At 37.8% G+C, this 11,652-nt stretch overlaps 1 protein-coding gene across 1 annotated transcript; it reads left to right on the plus strand.

The window, feature by feature from the left end:
• Positions 1 to 2,395: 2,395 nt before the first annotated feature.
• LOC139125006 (uncharacterized) lies at positions 2,396 to 7,963 on the plus strand. Its single transcript, XM_070691114.1, has 4 exons — positions 2,396 to 3,230; positions 3,881 to 4,034; positions 5,077 to 5,215; positions 6,998 to 7,963. Exons 1-4 carry the CDS (start codon positions 2,938 to 2,940, stop codon positions 7,045 to 7,047), a joined length of 636 nt encoding a protein of 211 aa, XP_070547215.1. The 5' UTR covers positions 2,396 to 2,937; the 3' UTR covers positions 7,048 to 7,963.
• The last annotated feature ends 3,689 nt before the right edge of the window (positions 7,964 to 11,652 follow it).

The raw sequence follows: 11,652 nt of genomic DNA on the forward strand, positions 1-11,652 counted from the left end.
CGGCATTAAAGTTGCCGGAACCAATCAAAGTTTGGGGCCAACAGAAAATTTTATTAGAATGCGACTCTAATCCTATAGGCTTCTCGACCAGCCAGCGATCATGTTTTTGGGCTCTGGAGTTACTCTCTGCTGGATGATACCAATTACACTAATGAAATAGCAGAAATCAATTTATCTTTCTTGGTACAAAAGCTATAATCTTTGCGATGGATCAGCAATTGCTTCATCATATATTATATCATACCAGTATATTGATGGCACATATACTGCGATCTAATTGGTCGAGACATAAAAATAACCGTGCTGTTGGAACACGCGCGATCTCTCAGCTAGAGAAAATGTCCTTTTTTAATGTTTCGCGACAGCATTTAACTATACTGTTATGATATAACAGCAATTAACCACCCCAGCAACGGGTTTACCTCTCGGTTTTGACCAGTTCACGACATATATGTACTCACTATCACTCGTGCATGTATGTCATGAACTGGTCAAAATATCATGGGATACCGCCGCTCGGTGTGGTTTATTGCGTTACTTAGCTAGCAAAGAATGGTCCCAAGTCCACGCAGTACCTTAGATGTCCCTCAATGTTGACGTCAGATTCCAGCAAGACGTCTCCCTTTTAGCATAGTTATGTGTTTTGTGATCACACACTTCAAACATTGACCATGAATAAGATTATCTTCTCTGAAGCTGAACTTGAAATCTTAATACCAGTGATATTACAGTTCACATGCGCTGTATTTCAATGCTCTATTTCCTTAAGATCCAATTATGTTAAACAATAAACCATTCTGGCGATTGGATGTCCGAGCTCAAGCCGATAGCACGAAATTAATGTGAAATGGACACCGCGCATACAGCTCCGACTTCACCACTTCGACTGTCATCAACAGTAAAGGATCTACGTCATCACTTTTATATCAAAATCATTTGCATATAATTTAATCTTATGAGCTTCATATGTATGTTCACTGTTCAAATTTTGGGAAATGAATTTAATACATCGACCACACAACCAACGCCATGATTCGGCTACCAGCAAGAGACAAAAACATGCGTTTGAAATAAAAAAAGACGTTATTTAATTGTTTCCTCAATTTCCCCACGCTATATGGCCCACTTCTTAGCTTAAAAACGGGAATATCACAAAATTTCCCAGTAGAAGTGTGAAAGCTACACAATTATTTTTATATTTCACTGAGTTACTGAAAATTACTTGTGCCAAGACCCACTATAAAATGTACCACATATAGCCTACCGGAATTTTCAATTAAAAATGTTGACACGCTTGAATTCCGTTTTTTTATCTTTATTAATTGAACCATCTGTTTCCTCGGCGTTATATTAATTTTTTGAAAAAAAAAAGAAAACCAGCAGACCAAATGATAGAGCTGTGAAGTTTGACATACAAATTTGTCACGTTCTTTGAACAAAGGTGAAAAAATTATGTGGTCGCGGGCTTCCGAACGTTCCTTTCTGTGGGTTTTACTGTTGCTTATCGTTGGCCTCTTCATATTTAACGTCAATGTTGTTCGGACTAACCTGAATTACGGTCACCGACAAAAAGAGGTATGTGGTCAATACATTGTATTCGCATCCCGCATAAAACCGTTGATTTACACTGCAAAATGGCAAGATGTTTAAAAGCCATTGGTTTAAAAGTCGAATCGAAATTGTATATAAGAAATGTTCACAATACGTAGAGGGCCAGTAATGCTAACTTTGGATGATTTTGTTTTCATTATTTTTATTTTGTAAATCAATTGCAAGTTCGTATTCTACTGCCAACAGAATGTTGAAATACCCAATATAGTAGCTTGCTGAGTTAGATTGTGTAAAATGCACTGTTATTGTTTATATTGGATTCTAGTCCGGCCCAGAATCCCCTTGTTGACACGAACAACACACAAGTACAGGCTGAGGTGACAAGCTGAATATTGTGTAACTTAACATGCTTTGGGGAGTAGAAAAAGAAAATTATGGTTGACATTAAAAAACAAAAATAGTGAAAAGATCATAAAAAGTCAGCATTACTGGCCCCTCAGATCTTACCCTTCAGAATTACCTTTGAAAACACAAAGCTCAAATTAGCTTTTGCATTGAAAACACAGTTTAAAGGCCTTTTGAGTGTATAAACAGTTATCTCAACCCACAACGTACATTCCAATCTATGCTTTTCTCAAGAAATACCGTCAATTTTATAAGATTTTTACTGTAGCATTTCCCACTTTCTCAATATTCTGCTTTTTTTTTTCTCAACATTTTGTTTCGTCAAAATTCCTTTACATAGAAAGCTTTTGAAGGCATTCTGCTTCTTCAACACGCAGTCACTTTCAGGATACTTCCCAGCCCCTCTGAAAAGCTACCTTTGCTCTGTATTTCTCTTCAGCGCATGCGCACAAATGCTATCCAAAACGATGGCGATGAACGTCACGATCTCACACATGATCAAGCGGTAAATTTTGAGATGGACTCCGAAGAAGTTACACCTATTTACGAGCAAGAGACAACAGCAGTGATACGACCAACCAATCTGGCTGAGGAAAATATAAAATACTTTTCAAATGCCGATACCCATGAAAACAGAAAGAGACGGACTCAGTATCTAATACCTATTAAAACTAAGACAGGGGGTGGGGCAAACTCCCAGTATGAGAGATTCAAAAAAGCCATCATATTGGCGATGTTGACGAATCGCACACTGGTCTTAACGCCGTTTTTCCTTCACGGAGGTCACGTCCGTGGGTTAAACCTAGATCATCTGAGGTCATTCAAGGACACGTTCGATGTCGAGATGTTGTCCGAATTGCTCCCCGTCGCGACTGTTGAAGAGTACCGAAAGGTTTGCAACCGTGGCAACACAAAGGCGATAGGCTGGAAAGTTGACCAATCAGACTACGAGACTAATGCAGTGGATTTTTCGGGAATATCATGGGCATTGAACTTCCGGGCGCCGATGCTTTGAAAAGCTTTCAGACCGGTTGTCAACTAGATGAAGTAATTTCGGAACTAGGAGACGCAACATGTGTTGCATTCAGTACAAGTGGGTATCTAGGTTTACCACTCGGTGGCCCTGAACAAAGGGAGGAGATGTTAAGGACAGTGATGAAATACTTGTGGCGATCACTGAAAATTAGAAAGGTCGTGGATATCATGACGGAGGATATTTGCCACGGAGAACAGTACCTTGCGTTTCACTGGAGAAACAAATCTTCTGAAATGCCGTAAGTCATAGGATCATGCATTAATGTTGATTAGATAGCACTAGCGCATGATGATGATGATGTTGATGATGACGATGATGATGATGATGATGATGATGATGATGATGATGATGATGATGATGATGATGATGATGATGATGATGTTATGATGATGATGATGATGATGATGATGATGATGTTGATGATGATGATGATGATGATGATGATGATGATGATGATGGAGTTGGTCGTAGTAATGGCGGTGATCATAATGGTGATAATGATTGTAATAATGAAGTTGATGATGATGATGATGATGATGATGATGATGATGATGATGATGATGGTTGTGGTGATGGAGGTGGTAGTGGTAACGGTGGGCATGGTGGTGATGATGATGGTAAAACTCCTTTCACCATGAGCGTCGTCATCATCATCATCATCATCATCATCATCATCATCATCTTCATCATCATTAACCATCACCACTCCAACCACCAACACCATCACGACCAACATCATCAACACCATCTTCATCACAGGGTCTCCTCTGAAGCTTTATTTGCAAATCCATCCTTACATCTACGTTTATTCGAAAACTATTAAACGATTATACACTGCGTTTCTGTGTCTATTTTTGGACGTGAAGTTTGTTTTAATTTGTGTTTCAGGTGTTTCTTTGGTCGCGACAAATCCAAAGATCGCTGTGAATCAATTGTTAGGGAAGTTCGAAAGCTGGCGCACCGTGCTAGTGATGCAGTGTCAGAGTTGATGGAGCAAGAACATATCAAGTGCATCTACGTGGCATGCCCTCTATGGTCATTGGTAGGTACACTCAGCCCAATCATACCGACCACAGCATTTATTACATTCATCCGCTACATGTAACTGTGTTCTTACATGTGGTACTTTTTCTTCACCTACGTCATACGAGCACCATACGTACGCGCGTGCATTACATAATTTCTGTGGCTTTCGACTTCTACTTAGTATGTTTTACTGTTTTTGACATCCTTATCTTACCACAAACCCGTAATTGTCTCTATTGCTATCTAGTCAGTCTGCCATTGTGCTACAAATAAGTCTCGTGGACGAATATTGACTAAACAGTAGACGCTACAGAAAATATATATTGTGTATAGCGATGGTTTGTTCAAGTCCAGTAGTTACCCTCAGCATGTACACAAATGTCAAAGATGAGTTTATTAAAAATCGCCGAGGATTATCATATTTTCTAAGATACGACAAAGTCATATCAGATATATCAGAGATATATTTAGCAGAGACATTAAAACAGCTCATTGTGATTGGATAAAACTCCTCTTGTGATACAAGTTTCCTAACGGTGAAAATTATTGGATGTTCATTGCTACGGTCATTGACGAATTGAGAACCATGCTGAGGGCTCTTTCTTTTGTTTGGTTAGAACAATAGATGCCTTTTCAAAGTCAAGGGCATTTCTTAGTTACAGTGTAGTTGTTTTAATGGGTGTCATGACGACATCAAAAAGCATTGGGGCATGTTTATGCCTTTCTGCAATCTTTGTGATCTGCAAATGCCACAGATTTTGAACACATTTCCTACAGATAGCAGTGTAATTGTTAAACGATACAATCAAACGGTCTTGAAAAATCGATGACGTCAGTAACCATTTAAACGTCCCCAACGGCTCTAATTTCGTTAACTTTGCATGAAACAGAGCATAATAAGTTACTGAAATACCTAGTCTCGGTGACCCAGACTCTCTACTGGGGGCGCTATCGCTTCCGCCCGGAAGCTTCTCTTCTCCGGGCGGAAGCGACAGCGCCCCCAGCAGAGAGTCTGGGTCACCGAGACTACAGAAATCCATTGCTTCCCACAATTCCAGGAAATAGTAGACATTTTGGCGAGGAGAATACCAAGAAATCGCATCATCGTCTCAAAGGATCTACCCATCCCTGAATCAGACAAGGCATTTGTTGAGGATTATTACATAATGTCACTTGTCGAACAGGAAGTTGCTTACAGTAAGTTAAACGATTGTTTCAGCGCGGCTATGCTTAAGGGTTGATAGCTTTTAATATGCACACAGTATATGGCCAAAAAAAATAAATTGTGCTCTTCCGATAACATGGTTTTCAAAAATATGGTAGGTAGGTCGGCGGGAATTTTTTTCCCAAAATATTTTTTTTTTTAAATTTTCATTTTTCAGGGGTTCAGGGCGATCAAACACTGGCCACAACATTTCCAGAAAAATGTATCATATAAAAACAGGAAAAAGATCATAAAAGACGTCCTCATTCAAGCAAAAATCAAATGCCAAGTAACTAACGCGTGATTTTACGGGTTTTTTCTTTCTTTCTTTTCACTTCCGTGAATACGTAGCTCGAAAAAAATTAGGGTCGGCAGGTAAAAAATAGGGTAGGTGGGGTTATTGGAACAGCAATGATCACAGGGGCTCACAAGTGGCTATTTAAGTCAATATTATAGCGTTTTTCTTTTTGTGTAGCTTGTATATAATGGCATGTATAGTGCGCCCTAAACGGGGAATGTGATCATATGTAAATGCGACTTTTAGTTCCGTGACTTCTAGCCATGCCTACTTTTCCTGTCCCCGCTATTCTTACTGTACTAATATTTAGTACTAATATTTAATATTAGTACAGTAAACACAGCGACGTCTGTACGCATGGCCAGTAGGCATGGCTAGAGCTTGGCTAGAGGTCACGGAACTAAAGGTCGTATTTACATATGACACATTCCCCATTGAGGGCGCACTATACATGCCAATACAAGACAGCTACACAAGTGTTGTGCTCTTCAGCTGGTTTATTTGTAACATTGAAAAAGAAAGAAAAATGCTAGCGCTGTAATATTGACCTAAATAGCCACTTGTGAGCCTCTGTGGTTATACTGGCGTAAACAGAATACACACAGCCATATCGCCTTAACTATTTGAGCGCCAAAATCAATTTTACTGCCTTTACAAAATATAATCCAGTCAATTTTTTTCAGATTTTTAAAAAAATTAATAAAAAATGTAGCAAATGGAAACAATTACCCATTTGGTCCAAAATTATACAAAAAATACAGAAAAAATGGCTAAAAATATAAAATGATGCGCTTAAATGTTGATGGGAAAAATTACAGCACTCAAAGCGTTAAGGAAATACTCGTTTCAAAATTGAAAGACTTAAACCCTCGCTCAAACACAGTCCCTCCACGTGTGGAGGGACTGTGGCTCAAACTTTCTGCAAGAAAACGTCAAAATATTTCACTTTGGAATGGAGAATAAAAATCAGGAGCTAGTGTGCAAAATCTGGCACCAGTGGAAGAAATTACCAAATATTTCTCGTCATTATGAAGTAAAAATGTCAGCCATCCCCGTGCTGAGTCATCAATTCGAAAAGATAATGTTTTCAACTTCAAAAAATACGCCGGTAAAAACTTAGATATTGTGGGGCCCCTTGGAATGCAAGCGGTAGATCAGAAAATCATTGTAAAAAATTTAGAGTTCGAATATCTGTCCCAAGGCGAATTCTACCTTGGAAGGTAAAAAATATTGGCCAATATTTTGCATCTTTCACTGATATTGCCCACATTTATCTTCATTTAGTCAAAATATTATTTGTGCGACAAATTTTCGATAGGTCGGATATCAGATAGTGCATACCTCCCCCTTGTATATGGATAATTATTGGGGGACTGATAACACTTTATATCAGTTAATGTGTGTTCATTGATAAGGTTATTATTTACCTTATTTTTATAGGTTGACTAATAAAGTGTGTGTTTTTTTTCACTCACAGGGGCTGCAATATTTGTCGCAGCGGTTATTCCAACTGGTCAGACTTCGTGACTGAAGGCAGAGAAGTTGCTGGAAAAATAACATACGACATCCGGGAACTGGCACAGATCCCAGAGGAGTCAATAAAATGATGATATAATAGAATAACTTTGCTTCAGTAGAACAGTAAAATACATCGTGGCACAAAATATGGCCGCGGCGATACTAGTAAGATATGCCTTTGCATATTTAACACAAAGTAGTTACATATCTGTTGGAATTAACATTTGTTCGATGACAGGAAATTTGTGAAACTCTACAAGAATAACCTAAATATACTTAGTTATGTAATGTTATAGATTTGATCGACTTTAAGATTTTCAGAAACGTCATGTGAATCGTTTGAGGAAATAGTGAAGCAAAGTTTCAATGGTCCTTGTAAAAACCGTCTAGAGACAAATGTTAAGTTGGTTCTGTAGCTCATGCTATTTGCAAGATATGACTCGTCAACACGTGTCTGTGCTGTATACCATTTAAACAAAAAATTATATAAGCACTTCATTATGGCTGCAGGAGTATAAATCTTTACAACCAACTTCGATCAAAACGTTCATGGTTTGTTGAAATACATTACCAAATACGACGCCATGTATTCATAAAACTCAAGCAGCGGTTTCAAAATTGATCACCGTCCTATCGTTCGGCTCAATTTGTCATCCACAAGCACTGGAGCTAATATTGGTAGTGTGGTGCTTGACAAGACCTATACGGTTGCCAGCTACTAGACATAGTCTGGTGATTTGTCACAGTTTGCTAAGACAAACGAGATTGAAAGGGTTAGGGATTTAAGGCTTACCATGCCAGCATTAGCGAGAACGCAAACACGATTTTAAATGGGTATATACTATATGAATGTGCAAAAAAGTTTTGGTCCAAGGTTTTGAAATGCAAGATTTCAATATCAAATGTGATCTGTTCACGCACTTTTCATGGTTAGTCATCAATGGTAGTGATGTGGTGAATGCTTCTTCACAGCGCCGTCAGCACTCTGAATATAACAACACTATTATCATGCAGGCGCTGCCGTTTTGTTATTGAACGCCCTTAAAAATTGAACATAGACATTTGACCTAATCCGCAAACTTGTCGCAACGTAAAAATACACACTACAGTTTCATTGCATCATACTGGTCAAGAATACCATAGAACCGAAATAGCAATGCAAAAGTCTTATTCGACCGAGCACAGTAGCAAATTTCAGCAGGAAAGGCTGAATCACTTCAGCATGGTTCTGTATCACAAGAACTGAGCTGAGCCGAGAAATATGAAACAAATCTGGGAATTTCTTCGCAGGCTCAAGTGGTAAAACTTCGTATGAGATTCACTGTTCCAACAACCAGTAAGTTGCGCCAAAGCTGTTCATTTCTTCTTTATTGGGACATTCTAGTGCGATGCATGGTGCTAATATTACATCACTACGCAACGCCCTCCCTCGACGAAGATTCAGGGAGCAAAGTGTCAAAATTTTCATGTTTTCGACAATTGTTTATAGTATCGGACATTTACGCGAGATACTACCCACTACCCCACCAGAGAAATATCATTTAACTGCCAGTATGGCCAAATAAATCGAGGGTACAAGGTCGAGTAAAATTCGAATGAAGTTGCTGATGATGACTTGAGAACGTGCCTGATTTGAAACTCTTGGTATACGGAACTGGTATTTTCATTCTAACGTTCAAACTTCTGTCTTCATTTTCCAATTGTATCAAAATGCTAATAGCTTTGAGACTGGCGCCCTCTATGCGCGTTGTAGTAAACTTCTGACAATTTGTTTTGCGACATAAAACTTTGGGGTAAGTTTTGGTCCTATTTAATGCAAACTATAGAAGACATTGCATATAGCAAATGTCATTTTAAAGCTAAATAAATTGTCTTTCAAATGACTGCCCATAAGTTAGGCTACGGTAAAAAGTAAGCTCAGCAGATGACTTAAAAGACAACACATTTAACAAAAACATATGCGAGTCGGAAATACTGTGACTTCACTGCACTCTTCAAAACATGCCGGTAACAGCCATTCAATCCCAATATTTTGTCTGTTAAAAGTCTAATTCATATTTGTGACATGTCCTTGCAGCAAATAAAATAGATTTCATACAAAGCATTGCCTTTTGTAATATGTCTAGGTAAATAATTTGTAGAACTTGAGATTAGTTTTGTCGGTTTTGCGACATAAGACTTTGGGGTATGGGGTAAGTTGTGGTCCTATTTCATGAGAACTATAGAAAATATTGCATACTGAAATACATTATTTTAAAGGAGAATAAATTACCTTTTTAATGATACCCATAAACTAGGTCATGTTAAAAAGTAAGGTCAGCAAATGACTTACAAGAAGACAGGTTTGACAAAAATGCACGTGGGTCTCAAAATTGTGATTTTGTGGCATCCTTCAACACATGACCGTAACAACTATTGAGTCCCAATATTTTTTTCTGTTCAAATCCAATTTCTTATTCTAGGGATCCCAAGGCTTCTGAAAAGTACAGGTTTGTTATCCTATGGGTTGGGGTAGGTGCACTTAGACGCCCCCTCTAGCCCACGGCCTAATGGATTGATAGTGACGCTTGCTGTATCAGTAAGACAAGGAAGAATAAGAATTTTTTTCAAATATGTCTTATTAAAATTATTTGATAGAAAAATATTTAAACAGTAAATTTATAAAAATAGACAGTCATCAACTGTATATCTATTTTAAGGAGAAAATGACAATATGACTATGTGGGTGCGTTATAGAGCCGCCTGTTTAAAGCTGTGTATTAGTTCTTTGCATACCAATAACATGCTCATTCACAATATACCAGTGTAGCAAAACTTGCAAGTTTAGTGATTACATACAATACTGCATGGTAAATACCCAATTTTGACATTTATTTTCTTCTTCAGCAGATTGCAATTAGTAAATAACATCCACAAATCTATTTGATTGGCTTCATTGGAAGGAAACCATAGTTATCATATTTCTTCCGGTTAAAAATACTGAATTACCAGAAAAAAATCGATTTAAAGTTATCTAAAACTATGACGTCATATTTTTTACTATAAACTTATACACTTTAGAAAGACCAGTATCTAAGCTATCTAAAACTATAATGTATATGGCATTTCAAGCCAGTTTACTTCATCAAGGAAAGAATGTTGTACCCCTACCACTAGCTTTTGCACACCCCATACAGATACACGAAATTCAAAATTGACTCCAGAGAAGTAGTGTATTGTTAAATATCTAATGTTAACATTTTTTTCTTGTTTAAAATGTTAAATTAAATAATTTAAACACAAAAAGCTGTCAAAATTTTGCTTAATAATCACAATTGTTACATGGTATTGGGGGTAAAAAAATTCAAAATTGTCAAAAAAATTCAATTTAAAGTCGTCCGATTCTATCTACACAAATTAATTTTGCTAAAGTTGGTGTTTTTCAGAAAGAAGACTATCTGAGCTTTCAAAAAATGTAAGTTTTGTGCTATTTCATGCTAGTTTACTTAATGTAGGGGAGGATATAGTACCCCATACCCTACCCATTTTCGCCATTTTTCGCGGTACATGTAAATCAAAAACCAGTGCAGACAGGTAGTGCATCCCAAAATATCCAATGTTAACATCTTTTTTCTAGTTCAGCAGATCCCAAAGAACAAAAAAGTACCCATGTAGTAGGTTTATGGGTTGGGGTGCACGGTGAGCGCCTCCAGCCCACGGACTATTTGCCTCATAAGCGGTTTCTCGCGACTTACATTTCGAAATGGTTGCCCATTGCGTACCGATACCAACATGTGCCAGCTCATTATGTTACTCGTATACACATGGATAATTAGACGTACAAATGTATATTTCTGTTTGAGTGTCACATTTTTCTGTCGGTTAAGGGAGACTGTCTTTTCCACTTTACACCGGTCCCGTTTGTTGTAAAATGTTTTCTGAGTGACCATATTGCTCTTTCGCTATGGGTCTATTTTTACCCACATAATCGCTCTTAAGTGAAGTTTGTTAACTCCCAGGCCCATACGATGACCACCCATCTACACATCGATCCGACCAGCGATCCATCTATCGAATCACCTGTTCAACCGGTCACATATTCATAAATAATTAGATCTTCCATTTGAACTGTTTAAGATAGATAGCGTCTCGAAAGTGAAAGACTTAAACGTTTGCTTAATCTTTCCTCAAGGAATCTTTCAACCATTCTTTTTGAAAATCGAGGAAAAAATCGGGGGTCACCGTGCCAATTGTGGTACCGGATAAATAAATAACCCAATATTTGCCGATATTTGGAAACCAAAATGGCCGCCATTCCTCTTTTAAGTGAAAAATTTTCTTACGCCAAGAGTTTTAAAATGGGTCCAACAAGTTATAGATCAGAAAAGCATTGTAACAGTTTCGGAGTCCGAATATCTGTTCCGAGGTGTATTCTAACTATAATATTACACCATTGGCACGAGTCCAGCACCTTGTTTTTAAGTGCTTGCGACATGATGGCAATCTGTAATCACTTTAACAACCCGTAAGCACAGAATGACAAAATTAAAAAAAAAGGAAATCAATGGTCACTGTTTCAAAATACCTTCCAAATCTAAAATTCCGAAATCTGTAATTATTAATTTTGCAACGTAA

Source organism: Ptychodera flava (genome assembly GCF_041260155.1).
Source record: "Ptychodera flava strain L36383 chromosome 23 unlocalized genomic scaffold, AS_Pfla_20210202 Scaffold_24__1_contigs__length_23054250_pilon, whole genome shotgun sequence".
Taxonomy (NCBI): domain Eukaryota; kingdom Metazoa; phylum Hemichordata; class Enteropneusta; family Ptychoderidae; genus Ptychodera; species Ptychodera flava.

Coding starts and splice junctions, on each gene's coding strand:
- LOC139125006 (XM_070691114.1), top strand. CDS start 2,938: ATGGGCATTGAACTTCCGGGCGCCGATGCTTTGAAAAGCTTTCAGACC. Junction 3,231..3,880: donor AACAAATCTTCTGAAATGCC/GTAAGTCATAGG, acceptor TTTGTGTTTCAG/GTGTTTCTTTGGTCGCGACA. Junction 5,216..6,997: donor CGAACAGGAAGTTGCTTACA/GTAAGTTAAACG, acceptor TTTCACTCACAG/GGGCTGCAATATTTGTCGCA.